Raw genomic sequence first — 20,716 nt, 5'->3', positions numbered from 1 at the left:
AAATTATGAAAAAATAGTTACCCATTAATTCAATTTTCACTGCGACAAATACCTTAATATGTGTTTTACCAAAACTCACGCCCTCCCACTCTCGGCTTCCACGACCTTGTAGCCTTTTCCACAGCTCCACTTCTTCTCTCGCTTCTTCTGTCTTCTTTCTTCCTCCAACCCCCCGCCCCCCTTGGCATCGGGCAACAAATTTTGTTTTTGGGTGAAAAATGCCCCAAACTATTCTGATTCAGACATGTCCCCATCCAGACATATCCATAAAACCTGTCCTGAAATTGTGAACACTAAAACCATACATATTTGTTATTGATTATAAGAAACAAAAATATATATATATAAGTTCCCAAAAACCCAAGCCGACAACCCCACTTTATCCTTCTAACTGCAAAACAAGTTAGGATTCGTCCGAATTGACTGGATACCAATACAAAATGAAGAAACTGGAAATTTAGTGTGATCACTAATGTAATCGATGATGTCATTTATCTGGTCATTTACAACGTAATCAATGAAGGGATAACTATTATTAGTAAGTTTACTCTATGTTTATGTTGATTGACTTTGTACTGTTAGTTATTGTTTGTTAGTTAGTGTTTTTTTATCTCCAATCTTAGCATCCTGAAGAACCACTGCTAGAAGTGTTTGGTTTACAAGTTTTTTTCCAGTTCTCTAAGGTTTGAACGAAACAGCAAAGTCTTCCTGGTTTTTCTCGATATCTGATGGACGATTTACTACTCTCTTTCAACTATTAGATTCATTTTTCTCCCACATGCAAGATCAGTAGAAGGCAACCACTAGAAGGACGCCTTAATGCTACTGTATTAGGTACCTGGTCAAACATTACAAGAACATTTTATTGCATCTTTTCTGTTTCTGGGAAATATGTTTGTAACAAATCAGACAAAAGTGGTGGAGATTCTGCTTTTGGGTTTTCAAACTCCGCAGATTTTAAAATCTATTCTGTTTGTTCTGTTCCTTGTGATCTACATCCTGACGTTAGTCGGGAACCTGCTGATTATTATATTGGTGGCAAAGTTTCTGAGTCTCCAATCTCCCATGTATTTCTTCCTCACTCAGTTATCGGTGTGCGATCTCCTACTCACCACAAATATATCCCCCAACATGCTCCATGTTATAATTAATGGAGGAACCACGATATCTTTCATTGGCTGCACCACTCAGTTTTACTTTTTTGGTGTTTCAGAAGGCGCCGAGTGTTTCCTTCTCACAGTGATGTCCTATGACCGGTATTTGGCCATTTGTCGCCCATTGCATTACACCTCCATCATGAGTTCTAGGCTCTGTTTTCAACTCATTGTGTTTTCATGGCTTTTTGGATGTATAATAACATTTAGTTTTGCACCCCTGGTTTCTGCTTTAATGTTCTGTGGTAATGTAATTGACCATTACTTCTGTGATTTTGCTCCCCTCCTAGAGCTGTCGTGTACAAAGCATACTGTTGCTGAACTTGTAGACTTTGTTATAGCTATACCGGCTGTGTTTGTCCCCTTTTCCTTTACTATATTCACATATGTTTCCATATTTATCACCATTCTTGGAATTTCCTCCAGCACCGGGAGGCAGAAAGCCTTCTCCACCTGCAGCTCTCACATCATTGTAGTGTCTGCCTTTTATGGGACTGAAACAATTGTGTATATAGCTCCATCTAAATGGCTTAATCTATTTAGTATCAAAAAGATAGCATCTCTTCTCTATACAGTTCTCTGCCCGTTTGCTAACCCATTTATATACAGTCTTAGGAATCAAGATATCAAACAACATCTGAAAAAGTTTATATCAAATGCTTTATAGAATAGCTCCTCTTGTTCCAACTCCATCGCCAGCCTTCTATAGTTATAAAGGGTGAAATATCAGCCCTTCATGAGACTTTTACCAACAGCTTAGTGTCTAGATTTTGGATTTGCTGCTGTTTGGAGCTACCAACTTTACTATGATCCACACGAGCAGAGGTCCCATTTCCAGTACCAGGCCTGGAGTGGAGGTTGCTCTTCCACACTGTCATCCACCGTGTGGTTCTAAATATGTGGGCTGCGGAGGATTTGGGTCTAAACAAAACTGTACCTGACCAAGTTCACCTGACTTGGCAAATATACTTACCAAGGCTTACTGGTCACCCCCCCCTTTGACTTGGGGACCCCAGGCATCTCAACATAAACTGGTGGATCTACAGATCACAACGCAAAGGGAGCCAAAAGACTACCTGTGCTAGTTCGGAGCAAAAATAATTTGCAGATATTCCATCAGAGCTTGAGATATCATCGTAATATGTGCCACGTGTGATTCTTCAAGTTTGAATCTACCTATTGTCGACAATCATCCACATTGCATCTGCCAAGCTATAGGAAGGATCCCCTTTCTGGAGTGTCGGGATACTATTGCTTGCAGCAAATTTCAAGATTGGGGTGCACTTAACATTTGGGCAGACTTAACACATACATACACATGTTTTACACATATGGACCTATATTAATAATGTTTAAACATCTCCTCACCCTCACCTTTTATGTTTCCTTATTTTGATCCCCAACAAAGATTCCTCTTTAAGAATGGAGTGACACCCTCTCTTAGATGACAGATCCATTGTTCTATTATCATCATTGTTGGTCTGTTCATATTTTTGGAATTATCTACAGTATTAGTTAGCTAAGGCTTAAGGGTGGGACATAGTCCGGTTAGGAGGGGTGGGTAGAGATAAGGGGAGAGCACAGACAAAAAAACAATGTATTGATCTTGCTTTATCCTCTTGGTTTGATTATTAGCAGAGTAGAGGAATAAACCCAATATCTACTAGTTAGTGGGGTGGGTATTAGTTAGGGGGAGGGATAAAGGTCAACAGTTTATATCTTTCTTTTTTTTTAATCTCTTGCATAATTCTTCAGATTCCTCTATATTTTGTGTGCAATCTAAATTGTACCATCACCACTCACTCGATACTCTCTTTATGTAGCTGTTGTATGTATTAATACTCAAGATTGTACACCTGTTGTCAAGGCCTGGGAAAGCCGGTTAGTAGCCCAAGGATAGGACATCTCAACTGGGGCAGCATTCTGTCCGAACATATATTAGCCATATATGGTAGTGTGCTCATTTGCATTTATTCAAATTAAATATATCCCATGATCCTTTTGTGTAATGGTTTAATACAAAAAAAAAACCCAAAATAAATAGAAAAAAAGAGTTTGCAAGTGCGACAGAATTAATGTCCGCGAGTGCGGAAGTGTAATAAAAATAATAATACATCATTTTCATCTTCTGCATTGTAATTTACTTTGAATCATTCAGTTACCTCATAAGATTACTAAACCAATAATGAGTTTTCTTATTTTATAACAATCTGGGTCAAACAGCAAAAGCCAATCTTTATCTCTGTTTTCACATATATCATATTCTGTTAATAAATCAAATGTAAAGACACAGTGGTGTATACATGCTTCTAAATGAAAGAAGGTAGGCAGCTTGTTGTGGTCGTGGCCTGTTTATGCAAAATTATGCTAATATTTAATACACAATTTTGACAAAAGACATCTAACAATACAACAATACATTTATTTAATTCGAGAATACAGTTAAGTTATGTAAAGACGAATACCAAGAGACATTATGACATATAATGATATACTTTATTAATACCTCTGGCGGTAAAAACAATATATCGAAAAGGTTACCATAACAAAATTACAGACAGTCAACAATTATATTCTCCTTAACTTTAGAGAGGATTCCAAATCGGCATTCCAAATGACTCCTTTACTCTTTAGTGTCTAAAATGGCTCAAGATAACAGTTTCATATAGAAGAGTTAAGAGAAATTCTTCAGTCGTTGTTTTCTAACTTATAATAACAGGCACTAAACTAGTCCTAGCTTCTTAGCACTTCGCTAGCCCAAGATGGAAGAGCAGCTTTCAATTTCATACTTTTTCTATGGCGAATTTTCGCAGCTCTGTTAACATCTGCCATGCGGCTTCCTTCTTCTCCTTCTGGCCCATTCTGCTCCTCTTCCTGGAGCTCATGGTGTCCTATTACTCCTGGTATAGCCCACATGGTGTTTCATGTAGGCAGCCATTATCTATGGTCTTAGATAAACAAGAGATGTACACATCACTCACTCTCTAGTGATACCTGGTGATAGAGGTAATGTACTTTTTATACAATAGAAATAATTGGAAATGTAACGTATGCCACAGTTAGGGGAATGTTTTATCCAAAAGGAGATACAGATATTGCATCTGTGACATGAATCACTAATAATGGACGATGCAATCCATGTCCATTTCAGTAGCTTGGTAGGGTAATTGATTTCCTGAGCTTTATTCTAAATCCCTCGTAGGCTAATTGATAGCAACTTTTTCAAACCCATTTTGATATCTTGATTCCTAAGGCTATATATAATTGGGTTAAAAAATGGGCAGATCACCGTATACAGAAGAGACAAAACCTTACTAACATTAAAGGAATATCCTTTGGTAGGTGCAATATAAACTACTGTTAGCGTCCCATAAAAGACACAGACTACAGTCAGGTGAGAGCTGCAGGTGGAGAAGGCTTTCTGCCTCCCGGTGCTGGAGGAAATTCCAAGGATTGTGATAGAAATGGAGACATAAGTAAAAATAATAAAGAAAAAAGGGACACCTAAGAATGGTATGCCTATTACAAAATCTACAAGTTCAGCAGCAGTATGCTTTGTACAAGACAACTCTAGAAGCGAAACAAAATCACAGAAATAATGGTCAATAACATGACCACAGAACCGTAAAGATGAAAGCAGGTATGTAATCGTAAATGTTAATATACTTGGTAAAGCCCAACAAAAAAGAGCGAATTGGAAACAGAGCCTAAAACTCATGATGGACGTGTAATGCAGTGGGCGGCAGATGGCCAAATACCGGTCGTAGGACATCACTGCGAGAATATAGCACTCTGTACCTCCTGAAACACCATAAATTTCCAATTGTGTGATGCAGATATTGAAATGTATGGTGCTTCCTCCATTAATTACAACATGGAGCATCCCAGGGACAATGTCTGTAGATAGAAGGATATCACACAATGATAACTGAGTGAGGAAAAAATACATGGGAGATTTCAGACTCTGAACCTTTGACACCAATATAATAATCAGCAAGTTGCCGACTAATACAAAGATGTAGGTCACAAGGAACAGAAGAAATAAAGCAGAGTTATAATTTGGAGGATTCTGAAAGCCCAACAGCAGAATCTCCGTCAGTTTTGTCCGGTTCGTTTCAATCATATTTTAGAAACTAGAATACAGGAATTACTACTCTCATGGCCAGTATCTTCAGCTGTAGTATTCAGTTGTGAATGCAATATGTTCCTCTAGACACATAGGGATAAGCTGATAATTGGGTTTTAAACCAAGACGAAGTTAAGGTTAGTGATTGTTATAAAGAAGAAAAGTAATGGAGATGATCTAAAAGCGGCTGTTCTCAGGTTATGTTGTCCTCTTCAGTCCTCCAAACTCTAGATAAGGGAGATCAGAGCTATCCAGTCAGTATCTATAGCCTGCAAAAACACCAAAAAGGTTGACCAGTCACCCCACACATTAGGAACTTTATTATATTATAATCTTAATTATCAAGAAGCATAATTAATACCAGATGTTCTTGACACATTCATAGTTTAATCTTGACATAAGGACTATTTTTTTAGTATTATTTATGGGATTGTAAAGTGTATTGAAGTATCTTTTACATATGTTGGATTTTAGACTTTGTGTGAATTTGCATGAATGTCCGAATATAAGGAGGGACAACTCCGAATTTTCGTTGTTTTTTCACACTCCCTCGCTTACTCACACTCTTGCGTTCTCATTGACGGTCTCACTCTTTCTCATGCTCTCATTCACTCTCTTATGCTCTCTGACACGTTCTCTGACAATGTCTCCCTACCGTCTCATCTGACCGCTTCCGTGTCCATGTCTCCACTTCTTCTCTTTGCTCTTCTTGTTTTTGTGTCTTCTTTCTTCTCCCTCTTCTCCTTGGTATCAACTCTGTTTAAACATGCCTCCTGGAGCGCTTCCACAAAAGGGTGGAGAAAATAGAAAATATCAACACGTATTCCCAAAAACTTTTCTTCAAAGTCCCACCACACACATAAATATAAAAATAATTGAAAAAAAAAGACTGAAAACTAGATCCCCAGGACACCATATTGACAACATTTTTCAATCGACTTAATTGTAGTTGCCTAAAACTTGAAATGGAAAGAGTAGAAGAATAGCTATGATCCCGCTAAATGATTACTTGGATCTGAGCAGTTAGTTAGTCCTTATTTGGTGCCTTTTTGCCCTGAAATGTGGGAAAAAAATAGTGAGTCTGCTTTTATTGCACAATCATTTCTCGTAAGGTCACTGAGACAAGCCCATCATCTGCTGGTATCCTGTGATCATTGATTTTATATTTAATGCCACCGGTAATACTGTGGATGTTGACTTTTAGGAGACCTTCATTGTTGGCATTTATTAAACGATATTAATTATTTGTTTTACAGCAGAAACCATCATATACAAAACTACGAATTCTACATATAATGTTTTGTCCTGCTGACATCAATCTAAAATGTCCAATGTACTGCATACTAGAGTGACCACTTTTTAGCTGTTAATACTTACAGAAAGTGGACAATATGTGTCACAAACCTATATGCAGACATTGTTTTTAACATTTTAGGTAGTGATGGGTGAGCTGGTTGTGGAATAAAATGTGCAGAGCTGGGTCTAAGTCATACTCCACGTTCATACGACCACGCACAACCCCACATAGACCATTGGCATTGTACCAGGGATCCCACCTTCCTCTTGAGTCATCTCCATGTCCATTTCTAACTGAATAATACCTGGCTGGGTTTTTTAAGTACTCTCATGTGCCCGCATAGTTTCTGTAGTAGAATCAGAGTGGAATTGTCACTGGGCTACCCTGGACAGAGATGGTGAGATATAACACTGACTTGTGACCTTGGAGCCTGAGTCCTTGCAGGGGTTCAATCAGTAAGTAGAGTAGACAGTAGCGGTGCCTCAACAAGATGAGTAACAGGACCAATCAAAAGCTGTCCAGCAAGTCTGGTGGAATCCCTCAGCAGGCAAGAAACAGATGTCCTAGCAGGAGGAAGAGCAAGACCCAGCAGCCAAACAGTCCACAGGTTAATACTGGAATCCAGTTAGAATTAGAAATCCAAGCAGGAGAAAGTAAGCAGCAATTCTAATACAAATTTAGGTGCACGTGGGTTCAAAGCTAGATGTTGGCACTATGCTGGTGCACAGTGGTTCATAAAGAGTAGGGTGGAGGAAGCAATTCCTAATAAAAAAAGAACCTATGGAGTGGACTGGCCTACTGGCCTGGGCTCTAACAGGAATACACAGTCAATACCTGCTGCGGAGGTCTTTATACTGTGTAACATACATGACATCATTTCTGTAAAGAACTCCAGGGATGTGTATCACAGAGAGAACTCCAGGTGGTGCGACAATAATAACTCGACACATCCCAAGACATCATAGTCATTTTTGAACTCTACTAACCTGAAGTTTCTTATGTTTTAAATATAACCTATACAAAACATCTAATCTATTAGTAAAAAATCATCTATACTTTGGTATAATAATAATAATAATAATAATAATAATAATAATAATAATAATTGTGTCAAAAGTTAAAAAAAATTCAGAAAGGCAGAATTTTCAGGGAGCAGGAAATGTAAAAGAAAGAATGTCTGGAAACACGTGAGAGTGAGCTGTGCTCCATGTTTATTAGACTTGTGCATTCGTATTCGGGCGAACATGAAAATGTACCCGAAGGGTGCGTTTTCATTGTTCAGCCCGAATACCGAACGAACATGGCGGCGGCAAAATGTATACGAAGACGAAGACACACAATTTGTTCATCTTTGTTAATCTACTAATCTCCCTGGTTAACGGGAGCGGAAATCCATAGGTTTGTGCGAGCGACTCTATTGGTCGCCTGCAGGGGCCTCCTCTGGCATCAACCTATAAAAACACCTAAGGCATAAATATTGGGTATTCCGTCTTATTAGATGGCCATGTATTACATAGCCCGCCACTATGTCAAAGTAACCCAAGTTTAGCGCATCCTATCTAATTTTCCATGGTGTCACGGACCGGGTGAGCAGGTCTGATAGGAGCCCAGGTGCAGGGGATACGAGGGGCTTGGGGTTGGTACAGAGAGGCGCAGGAAATAAATCACAGACAGAAGATGCTGATAATAGTTGTATTACAGATGATGGTACGACATATAAACAGGGAAAGTCTGAAAACATAGATCCCCAGGACACCATATTGACAACATTTTTCAATCGACTTAGTTGTAATTGCCTAAAACTTGAAATGGAAAGAGTAGAAGAATGGCTGTAATTAAGCAATGATCCCGCTAAATGATTACTTGGATCTGAGTGGTTAGTTAGTCCTTATTTGGTGCCTTTGTGCCCTGAAATTTGAAAAAAAAAACCACTAGTGACTCTGTTTGTCATGGAAGCCTCCGTGACTTGGGCGGCAGCTGGAGGCTATATTTCCTATGATAGACGATGGACCCTTGGAGTGCATTACATAATTCCAGTAGGTGACAGTGGCCACTAATTACAGCGCAATATCTGGTTCCTTTGCTTGGATTTATGTTTAAGTCACCGTGTATCTGATCAGGGGTACAGGGTGGCAACAGCGAGAGAGCTGGCGCGCTCTAGATCCCAGTTTCTCCCTTCCTCGTTCCTGTCTGACCAGTATTATTGGTTCTGATGGCAGGATTGTGTTCATGTGCTTTTTGAGTGCTGTTATAACTAATTTGCATATGATCTGCATATTGTTTTACATATGGTGTGATGCATGCTGGTTGTAGCTCACCACGACCTTATTGAAAAGCTCTTGGAGGCTGGTGGTGATTGCTTCCTCAATTAAATTAGTTTCAGTTTTGCCTAAATGTGGGTCTTTTTGTCTGTCTGTCTGTTTGTCTGTCTGTGTTTTTGTCTTGGCACTGGCCTTTTGGCTAAGATCAAGTGTAGTACCCCAATGCGGGGGGTAGGAAGCATGGAGCCTGAGGTGCTGATTTGCCCCAGCACGCAAGCTGCAATCACCGTGTGCAGTTTTGCACGCCGCTGCACATGGTGAGCACATGATTGTACTAGGTGGTTTTTCTTCATGCACGTCTCTCCCCCTGACCCATGAGGGCTTGGGGTTGAGATAATGTTTTTGAAGTTGGTCGGGCTCCAAGAAAAAGAAAAAAGTCTTGGCGCTGCCCTTGTGAGAGCGGTAAAGCACTTTATTGCTATACTGCTGTATACTACAGTGAGGCACAGATCCTATGATTCTTGCTGTCTCAGTTGCTAGTCCTGCCAGCTTGGGGTTGGTACAGACAGGCGCAGGAAATAAATCACAGACAGAAGATGCTGATAATAGTTGTATTGCAGATGATGGTACGACATATAAGCAGGGAAAGTCTCTTGGCTGGAAGGCCTCTGGATGGGGCACACGCGGCAGGAAGCCCTCTGGATGGGACACACGCGGCAGGAAGCCCTCTGGATGGGGCACACACGGCAGGAAGCCCTCTGGATGGGGCACACATGGCAGGAAGCCCTCTGGATGGGGCACAGGTAATCCCACTTGCAGGGTACTCAGCTTGGGAGTCCCCTTGTGGGGTGCTGGCCACAACACAGGAACAGATCAGGAACCAAAGCAGGAACCAAACAGACAGTCCTATAACATCAATATCAAGGCCCAGTCTGAAGGGCTGGGCAGGTTTATAAAGGCTGTGATGTCCAGGTGCACCTTGTTTCCTGGTTATGGCAATCAGGTCTGAGTGCAGCTGGACTTGATAATCACTCTGAGTGCTTCAGAGTGACAATAGCGGCCACTAGTGGTTGGAAGCGGGAAACGAGCAGCACAGAGTGAAGATAATTCCTAACAGCAAACGGTGGACGTTACACATGGCTATATTGCTCACCAAGGAGCTGAATCAGTGAGACTGCACTGCATTTTAACCCAAATGAGACTCTCATGCAATTGAAAGCCTTTTTTGGACACTATTAATGAGGCACCTGTGTTGTAGAACGGGCTGGTCAACCCTCAACCGTTGTGTGCAAGACCGGTGGACATCTGATCTGGTCCATCCTTAGTCAATGCCTCTCACTCTATAACAATACACTTACACATACCTTTTGAAACCATACACTGACACATACACTCAATCTTATAACCCTTTCCATGGACCAAGATTGAGAATCAATAGCTTCCCTGATCATTTTAGGATATTTTATTCAATAGATAAGTGATTATTTTTGTCATTTGCAGGTTTTTACTCATTGACTCATGGGAAGCATAATAATAATAATAATAATAATAATAATAAACAAATGTAAAGACACCGTGGTATATAAATGGTTCTAAAAAAGAAGGTAGGTAGCTTGCTAGGGTAATTGATTTTATGAGCTTTATTCTAAATCCCTCATAGTCTAATTGATAACAACTTTTTGAATCCTATTTTGATATCTTGATTCCTAAGACTATATATAATTGGGTTAAAAAATGGGCAGATCACCGTATACAGAGGAGACAAAACTTTACTAACATTAAAGGAATATCCTTTGGTAGGTGCAATATAAACTACTATTAGCGTCCCATAAAAGACACAGACTACAGTCAGGTGAGAGCTGCAGGTGGAGAAGTTTTTCTGCCGCCCGGTGCTGGAGGAAATTCCAAGGATTGTGATAGAAATGGAGACATAAGTAAAAATAATAAAGAAAAAAGGGACACCTAAGTAGGGTATGCCTATCACAAAATCTACAAGTTCAGCAGCAGTATGCTTTGTACAAGACAACTCTATAAGGAAAAGAAAATCACAGAAATAATGGTCAATAACATGACCACAGAACCGTAAAGATGAAAGCAGTGGTGTAATCGTAAATGTTATTATACTTGGTAAAGCCCAACAAAAAAGAGTGAATTGGAAACAGAGCCTAAAACTCATGATGGACGTGTAATGCAGTGGGCGGCAGATGGCCAAATACCGGTCGTAGGACATCACCGCGAGAATATAGCACTCCGTACCTTCTGAAACACCATGAATGCCAAACTGTGTGATGCAGATATTGAAATGTATGGCACTTCCTCCATTAATTACAACATGGAGCATCTCAGGGACAATATCTGTAGATACAAGGATATCACACAATGATAACTGAGTGAGGAAGAAATACATGGGAGATTTCAGACTCTGAACCATTGACACCAATATAATAATCATCAGGTTCCCGACTAATATAAAGATGTAGGTCACAAGGAACAGAAGAAATATAGCAGAGTTATAATTTGGAGGATTCTGAAAGCCCAACAGCAGAATCTCTGTCAGTTTCGTCCGGTTCGTTTCAATCATATTTTAGAAACTAGAATACAGGAATTACTACTCTCAGTTGTGAATGCAATATGTTTCTCTAGACACATAAGTTGATAATTGGGTTGTTTTAAACCAAGACGAAGTTAAGGTTAGTGATTGTTATAAAGAAGAAAAATAATGGAGATCATCTAAAAGCAGCTCTTCTCAGGTTATGTTGTCCTCTTCAGTCCTCCAAACTCTAGACAAGGCGAGATCAGAGATATCCAGTCAGTATCTATAACCTGCAAAAACACCAAAACATATTAGCTGAAGTAAAACATTACAATAAAAGGATGACCAGTCACCCCACACATTAGGAACTTTATTATATTATAATCTTAATTATCAAGAAGCATAATTCATACCAGATTTTTGACACATACATAGTTTAATCTTGACATAAGGACTATTTGATATGTCTGAATTTGTATGAATGTCCGAATATAAGGAGGGACAACTCCGAATTTTCATTTATTTTTGTTGGATTTTCACTCTCCCTCTTACTCACACTCTTGCGTTCTCATTGACGGTCTCACTCTTTCTCATGCTCTCATTCACTCACTTATGCTCTCTGATACGTTCTCTGACAATGTCTCCCTACCGTCTCATCTGACCGCTTCCGTGTCCATGTCTCCACTTCTTCTCTTTGCTCTTCTTGTTTTTGTGTTTTCTTTCTTCTCCCTCTTCTCCTTGGTATCAACTCTGTTTAAACAGGCCTCATGGAGCACTTCCACAAAAGGGTGGAGAAAATAGAAAATATCAACACATATTCCCAAAAACTTTTCTTCAAAGTCCCACCACACACATAAATATAAAAATAATTGGAAAAAAAAGACTGAAAACGTAGATCCCCAGGACACCATATTGACAACATTTTTCAATCGACTTAATTGTAGTTGCCTAGAACTTGAAATGGAAAGAGTAGAAGAATAGCTATGATCCCGCTAAATGATTACTTGGATCTGAGCAGTTAGTTGGTCCTTATTTGGTGCCTTTTTGCCCTGAAATTTGGGAAAAAAATAGTGAGTCTGCTTTTATTACACAATCATTTCTCGTAAGGTCACTGAGACAAGCCCATCATCTGCCGGTATCCTGTGATCATTGATTTTATATTTAATGCCATCGGTAATACTGTGGATGTTGACTTTTAGGAGGCCTTTATTGTTAGCATTTATTAAACTATATTAATTATTTTTTTACAGCCGTTTCATGAGGGGTCTGGCCTCGTTTCTGGCATGGCCTGCTATAATTACTGCCATGTTGTACAGATTTTCTAAATTTAATGGCCTCAGTCGTTGCAGTAGAGCAAGAGTTAAGCCATACCAGGCTGTGTATTCCCATTATAGCTATACCCAGATGCCTTTCCTGAAATTCCCTGGGCTTTCCTGACTTCATCAGAAATGATGTCATGTGTTCTGCACACTATAAAGACCTCTAAAGCATTTACCAAGCGTTCATTGCTTGCTTTTTTTCATATATGTGTGGAATTTGTTATTGTTATCCTTCTACATGATGACATAAGAGGATAGGTCAAGCCGGTAGGTTTATCAAGTTTCTGTATTTTCCGTCTTAAACAGAGGAATAAGCTGACTAAATGACTCTTGTTTTTTGTAGAAATATGCATACAAACTTATACATGACTCCTTTTGGTGTCTGTCTAGCAATATGTTACTTTGGTCTCAAATCAATTATAAAATTCCTCACTTTTGATGAATAACTCATGTCAGGGTATAAAAATTTCCATGTAATAAAACTTTTTCTGTAATTTTTTAAGCTATCAATATTTATGTTATTACCAAGGAAATATTATAGAATATTACATTCTTATTTTCTTGCTGTATGGCAATATTCCTCCAGTGCTTTAAATCAGTTTTAATTTAATGATGATATTTAGAATTTACAATTTTTTTTAAAATAAGAACACTCTGTACTCATGATGGGGTCTAACTTGCTACGTATGCAGTATTGTTATTATTATTATTATTATTATTATTTACAATACAGATTTTCTTTTTTTTCTTTATTTTTAACAGAAGGAATTGACAAATACAGATTGTACAAATACAAATTATGAAAAAATAGTTAATTAATTAATTAAATTTGCATTGTGACAAATACCTTAATATGTGTTTTACCAAAACTTAGGCTCTCCCACTCTCATTCACTCTCTCACGCTGTCTCCCTACATTCTTCAACGACCTTGTCGCCTTTTCCACAGCTCCGCTTCTTCTGTCTTCTTTCTTCCTCCAACCCCCCGCCCTCCTTGACACCGGGCAACACATTTTGTTTTTGGGTGAAAAATGCCCCAAACTATTCTGATTCAGACATGTCCCTATCCAGACATATCCATAAAACTTGTCCTGGAATTGCGACACTAAAACCATACATATTTGTTATTGATTATAAGAAATAAAAATATAAAACAAAAAAAAACGAGTTCCCAAAAACCCAAGCCGACAACCCCACTTTATCCTTCTAACTGCAAAACAAGTTAGGATTCGTCCAAATTGACTGGATACCAATACAAAATGAAGAAACTGGAAATTTAGTGTGATCACTAATGTAATCGATGATGTAATTTATCTGGTCATATACAACGTAATCAATGAAGGGATTACTATTATTAGTAAGTTTACTCTATGTTTACGTTGATTGACTTTGTACTGTTAGTTATTGTTTGTTAGTTAGTGTTTTTTTTATCTCCAATCTTAGCATCCTGAAGAACCACTGCTAGAAGTGTTTGGTTTACAAGATTTTTTCCAGTTCTCTAAGGTTTGAACGAAACAGCATAGTCTTCCTGGTTTTTCTCGATATCTGATGGACGATTTACTACTCTCTTTCAACTATTATATTCATTTTTCTCCCACATGCAAGATCAGTAGAAGGCAATCACTAGAAGGACGCCTTAATGCTACTGTATTGGGTACCTGGTCAAACATTACAAGAACATTTTATTGCATTTTTTCGGATTCTGGGAAATATGTTTGTAACAAATCAGACAAAAGTGGTGGAGATTCTGCTTTTGGGTTTTCAAACTCCGCAGATTTTAAAATCTATTCTGTTTGTTCTGTTCCTCATGATCTACATCCTGACGTTAGTCGGGAACCTGCTGATTATTATATTGGTGGCAAAGTTTCTGAGTCTCCAATCTCCCATGTATTTCTTCCTCACTCAGTTATCGGTGTGCGATCTCCTGCTGACCACCAATATATCCCCCAACATGCTCCATGTTATAATTAATGGAGGAAGCACGATATCTTTCAATGGCTGCATCACTCAGTTTTACTTTTTTTGTGTTTCAGAAGGTACAGAGTGTTTTCTTCTCACAGTGATGTCCTATGATCGGTATTTGGCCATTTGTCGCCCATTGCATTACACGTCCATCATGAGTTCTAGGCTGTGTTTCCAACTCATTGTGTTTTCATGGCTTTTTGGATGTATAATAACATTTAGTTTTGCACCCCTGGTTTCTGCTTTAATGTTCTGTGGTAATGTAATTGACCATTACTTCTGTGATCTTGCTCCCCTCTTAGAGCTGTCATGTACAAAGCATACTGTTGCTGAACTTGTAGACTTTGTTCTAGCTATACCGGGTGTGTTTGTCCCCTTTTCCTTTACTATATTCACTTATGTTTCCATATTTATCACCATTCTTGGAATTTCCTCCAGCACCGGGAGGCAGAAAGCCTTCTCCACCTGCAGCTCTCACATCATTGTAGTGTCTGCCTTTTATGGGACTGAAACAATTGTGTATATAGCTCCATCTAAATGGCTTAATCTATTTAATATCAAAAAGATAGCATCTCTTCTCTATACAGTTCTCTGCCCGTTTGCTAACCCATTTATATACAGTCTTAGGAATCAAGATATCAAACAACATCTGAAAAAGTTTATATCAAATGCTTTTTAGAATAGCTCCTCTTGTTCCAACTATAGTTATAAAGGGAGAAATAGCAGCCCTTCATGAGGCTTTTACCAATAGCTTAGTGTCTAGATTTTGGATTTGCTGCTGTTTGGAGCTACCAACTTTACTATGATCCACAGGAGCAGAGGGCCCATTTCTAGTACCAGGCCTGGAGTGGAGGTTGCTCTTCCACACTGTCATCCACCTTGTGGTTCTAAATATGTGGGCTGCGGAGGATTTGGGTCTAAACAAACTGTACCTGACCAAGTTCACCTGACTTGGCAAATATACTTACCGAGGCTTACTGGTCACCCCCCCCCTGGACTTGGCAACCCTAGGCATCTCCACATACACTGGTGGATCTACAGATCACAACGCAGAGGGAGCCAAAAGACTTTTTGAATCTCCATCGCCCGACGGCTTTTGAAGGTAATGGGTAATTTGCATTGTAAATCCACTGCTCTCATACCCGTGTATGCCTGCTTATCCTCAGACACGGCTTTCCTGGTACATCAATCGTATTTTGTATTGTTTTCTGTTTCTTTTGTTGTTTTTTTAGTTCTGTTTCATTGAACGTTTGTGTTTTTGATTCCTTTCTGTATCTAAAACCACTTAAAAGCCTTCGGATCTGGCTCTGCTGTTTGGGTCTCGACTTGCCACCATCTTCATCTTTGCCCTCTCATTACATGCTGACGCACTTATGGCCCTATTGGAGCCCTCAATTTAATGTCGTTTGAATATGTCATCGTTTCATGTCTTATTACTCTATATCTAGAGTTAGCACACCGCCCTGCGTGACGGTTGTCTTTTCCTTCCTATGTATTGATGACATTTTTCTTGTACTGTATCACAGATCTGATGAATAAAATACAAAAAATACAAAAAAAAAATAAATGTGTAATGTAAAATTGAGGCTGAAGTGCAATACAGAAGATGGGAATTACTGATATAATATCATAGCACCAATAAGCACACTTTTAACTAACTAATTCTCCGTAACCAGATGTTTCAAGAAAGTCATGAATTAAATAATATAATGTGACAATGCAATTTTACAGTTACTGAATATGTTGGCACATTCAATTAGATTATCAACTAAGTTTATCAGGAATACTAATAATAGCATACAAGAGTTCATCTGGTGACCATATGGAATGGTATTACTAAAAACAAGGTCTAGAGGACCAAGGACATAATAGTACATCATACGCCCCCCCCACACACACACTGGTACCCAGGAGAACAGGCTGTCATTACAACTCCCCACTCAGTAGGAGTCTGTTTCTTGCTGGCTGATCCAGTATAATGGTATCTGAATTGAGCTCCTGTTACACCCGAATAATAACCAGAATAATGCATATTTCTGCTGATGTTAAAATTAAAAAGGTTCCCAGAGGGTCTACCTAGAACATCATGAGACCTCTGATGAGCAGGTTGACCACAGGTAGTGCAATCAGCAATGCAGGACAATGGAGCACTGCTTACTGATCTCACTCTGATTGGCGATGGGGATTAAAGTGAAAATGAGGGAGAAATAATTAAAAATATAAATAAATGAAATTCAATGATAATTAAATGGACTTCAGTGATCCCACGTTCCAAGAGAGTTCCATGACCACAAAGGGAACTCCAGTCAAAAATAATAATAATGGTGATCATAATAAGTTTAGAATTAAGAAAAAGTCATGTAGTATGTAAGGGAGCATGTGGGGTATTATTCTATTCAGATTCTTTCACATTTTGGTTTGTTTTCTAACATATAATTCATATTGAATGAAAGGCTATACAAAAAGTGTCGTAAAGACAAAAATTTAATTTGAGTGGGTACGCTAAACGTAATAAAGAAGAATTATGGGTGAACAAAGATATGGTAAAAATATCAAAAAAGCTAAAGTAGAGTAAACCCCTCTGACTGTCACATAGTATAAGTCACAGGTTATTGTGCTAGTCAGGAGACCTTGAATGTTTATTTGTAATATATTTTCTTATTTCGCTCCCACTAATATCAGAGCAAAACATAATAGACTTGTGCATTCAAATTCGTACGAATAGCAACTTTACAGAATTTTGGTTATATTCTGTGATTTGTAGGAAACCCCGAAAATGAGGCCAGACCCCAACAAATCGGATGAAAAGTTAGAAATTTTCCGTCCGACCTTTGTGCGTCTACATTTACTCACACTCTCTCACATGCTCATTCTAGTGGACTCTCCCTCATGTTCTCTAAATGCTTCCCTACCTTCTCTGCCAGTTCACCTGAGTGCAATATTGTGGCGCTTGCAGTGATGTCCCCTCCTCCGATTGGAGGATCGGTGATGGCCCCTCCCCTGATCGGATGTGGAATGTAAGTCACTGCAAGTGCTACCATTTTGGCGAAAGGTTAAGCCAGGCGGAGATGCAGACGAAGGTAAAAGATAGCTGCTTGAAGATAGAAGAGAGAAGAGAAGGGAAAAGATGACTAAGAAGTGGTTGGCATAAGTGGAAGTGGTAGGGAAACATTTAGAGAGAGACTGTGAGAGAATTAACGAGAGTGTGAGTGAATGTGGGCCTACGAATTTTGGATGACAATTCAAAGCTTTTGGCTCAATTTCATCCAATTCATGAGGGGTCCGGCCTCATTTCTGGCATAGCCCGCTATAATTACTGCCATGTTGTACAGATTTTCTGCCTCAGTCATTGCAGTAGAGCAAGAGTTAAGCCATACCAGGCTGTGTATTCCCATTATAGCTATACCCAGATGCCTTTCCTGAAATTCCCTGGGCTTTCCTGACTTCATCAGAAATGATGTCATGTGTTCTGCACACTATAAAGACCTCGAAAGCATTTACTGACCTTCATTGTTTTTTTTTTTTTCAAACATGTGAGGAGACTGTTATTGTTATCCTTCTACATGATGACAGAAGAGGATAGGTCAAGCCGGTAGGTTTATCAAGTTTATCATGCATACAACCTTAAACATGACTCTTTTTGGTGTCTGTCTAGCAATATATTTCTTTGGTCTTTAAATTGAATCAATTATAAAATTCTTCGCTTTAGTTGAGTTACTTACGTCAGTGTATATAAATTTCCATGTAATAAAACTTTTTCTATGTTTTTTTTTTAAGCTATGAATATTTATGTTATTACCAAGGAAATATTATAGAATATTTAATACTTATTTTTCTTGCGGTATGGCATTATTCCTGCAGTACTTTAAATCAGTTTAAATTTAATGGTGATATTTAGACTTTTTTTTTTAACACTCTGTACTCATGATGGGGTATGCAGTATTATTACTATTATTATTATTATTATTATTATTATTTGCAAAACAGATTTTCTTTATTTTTTCTGTATTTTTAACAGAAAGAATTGACAAATACAAATTATACAAATACAAATTATGAAAAAAGAGTTACCCATTAATTAAATCTTTGTTGTGACAAATACCTTAATTTGTGTTTTATCAAAACTCACGCTCTCCCACTCTCATTCACTCTCTCAAGCTGTGTCCCTACATACTCCACAGATCACTTCCATGACCTTGTCACCTGTTCCACAGCTCAGCTTGTTCTCTTGCTAATGTAATCGATGATGTAATTTATGTGGTCATATACAACATAATCAATGAATGCATAACTATTATTAGTAAGTTTACTCTATGTTTATGTTGATACTGTTAGTTATTGTTTGTTAGTTAGTGTTCTTTTTTTTTGTCTCCAATCTTAGCATCCTGAAGAACCACTGCTAGAAGTGTTTGGTTTACAAGTTTTTTCCAGTTTTCTAAGGTTTGAACGACACAGCATAGTCTACCTGTTTTTTATTCGATATCTGACGATTTACTACTCTCTTTCAACTATTATATTCATTTTTCTCCCACATGCAAGATCAGTAGAAGGAAACCACTAGAAGGACGCCTTAATGCTACTGTATTAGGTACCTGGTCAAACATTACAAGAACATTTTATTGCATCTTTTCTGTTTCTGGGAAATATGTTTGTAACAAATCAGACAAAAGTGGTGGAGATTCTGCTTTTGGGTTTTCAAACTTCACAGATTTTAAAATCTATTTTGTTTGTTCTGTTCCTCATGATCTACATCCTGACGTTAGTCGGGAATCTGCTGATTATTATATTGGTGGCAAAGTTTCGGAGTCTGCAATCTCCCATGTATTTCTTCCTCACTCAGTTATCGGTGTGCGATCTCCTGCTGACCACCAATATATCCCCCAACATGCTCCATGTTATAATTAATGGCGGAAGCACAATATCTTTCATTGGCTGCATCACTCAGTTTAACTTTTTTAGTGTTTCAGAGGGTACGGAGTGTTTCCTTCTCACAGTGATGTCCTATGATCGTTATTTGGCCATTTGCCGCCCATTGCATTACACGTCCATCATGAGTTCTAGGCTGTGTTTCCAACTCATTGGGTTTTCTTGGCTTTTTGGATTTATAATAACATTTATTTTTACCCCCCTGGTTTCTGCTTTAATGTTCTGTGGCCATGTAATTGACCATTACTTTTGTGATCTTGCTCCCCTCCTAGAGCTGTCATGTACAAAGCATACTGTTGCTGAACTTGTAAACTTTGTTCTAGCTATACCGGTTGTGTGTGTCCCCTTTTCCTTTACTATATTCACATATGTTTCCATATTTATCACCATTCTTGGAATTTCCTCCAGCACCGGGAGGCAGAAAGCCTTCTCCACCTGCAGCTCTCACATCATTGTAGTGTCTGCCTTTTATGGGACTGAAACAATTGTGTATATAGCTCCATCTAAATGGCTTAATCTATTTAATATCAAAAAGATAGCATCTCTTCTCTATACAGTTCTCTGCCCGTTTGCTAACCCATTTATATACAGTCTTAGGAATCAAGAGATCAAACAACATCTCAAAAAGTTTATATCAAATGCTTTTTAGAATAGCTCCTCTTGTTCCAACTATAGTTATAAAGGGAGAAATATCAGCCCTTCATGAGACTTTTACCAACAGCTTAGTGTCTAGATTTTGGATTTGCTGCTGTTTGGAGCTACCAACTTTACTATGATCCACAGGAGCAGAGGGCCCATTTCCAGTACCAGGCCTGGAGTGGAGGTTGCTCTTCCACACTGTCATCCACCTTGTGGTTCTAAATATGTGGGCTGCGGAGGATTTGGGTCTAAACAAAACTGTACCTGACCAAGTTCACCTGACTTGGCAAATATACTTACCGAGGCTTACTGGTCACCCCCCCCCCTGGACTTGGCAACCCTAGGCATCTCCATATACACTGGTGGATCTACAGATCACAACGCAGAGGGAGCCAAAAGACTTTTTGCATCTCCATCGCCCGACGGCTTTTGAAGGTAATGGGTAATTTGCATTGTAAATCCACTGCTCTCATACCCGTGTATGCCTGCTTATCCTCAGAC

The 20,716-nt window shown here is 38.7% G+C and overlaps 3 protein-coding genes across 3 annotated transcripts; all 3 read left to right on the top strand.

Moving 5' to 3' along the window:
- The first annotated feature begins 891 nt into the window (after positions 1-891).
- On the top strand, positions 892-1,821 carry LOC128491664 (olfactory receptor 10A7-like). Its single transcript, XM_053463980.1, has one exon. The coding sequence runs from the start codon at positions 892-894 to the stop codon at positions 1,819-1,821; it is 930 nt and encodes a 309-aa protein (XP_053319955.1).
- Positions 1,822-14,399: 12,578 nt separating this feature from the next.
- On the top strand, positions 14,400-15,329 carry LOC128491663 (olfactory receptor 6B1-like). The gene has a single exon (XM_053463979.1). It carries the CDS (start codon positions 14,400-14,402, stop codon positions 15,327-15,329), a length of 930 nt encoding a protein of 309 aa, XP_053319954.1.
- A 3,966-nt stretch (positions 15,330-19,295) lies between these two features.
- On the top strand, positions 19,296-20,225 carry LOC128491662 (olfactory receptor 6B1-like). The gene has a single exon (XM_053463977.1). The coding sequence runs from the start codon at positions 19,296-19,298 to the stop codon at positions 20,223-20,225; it is 930 nt and encodes a 309-aa protein (XP_053319952.1).
- The last annotated feature ends 491 nt before the right edge of the window (positions 20,226-20,716 follow it).

The sequence above is a fragment of the Spea bombifrons genome, chromosome 4 (assembly GCF_027358695.1).
Source record: "Spea bombifrons isolate aSpeBom1 chromosome 4, aSpeBom1.2.pri, whole genome shotgun sequence".
NCBI lineage: Eukaryota > Metazoa > Chordata > Amphibia > Anura > Pelobatidae > Spea > Spea bombifrons.
The sequence above is the reverse complement of the archived record's forward strand: the minus strand, read 5'-3'. Positions and strand labels throughout refer to the sequence as shown.

Coding starts and splice junctions, on each gene's coding strand:
- LOC128491662 (XM_053463977.1), top strand. CDS start 19,296: ATGTTTGTAACAAATCAGACAAAAGTGGTGGAGATTCTGCTTTTGGGT.
- LOC128491663 (XM_053463979.1), top strand. CDS start 14,400: ATGTTTGTAACAAATCAGACAAAAGTGGTGGAGATTCTGCTTTTGGGT.
- LOC128491664 (XM_053463980.1), top strand. CDS start 892: ATGTTTGTAACAAATCAGACAAAAGTGGTGGAGATTCTGCTTTTGGGT.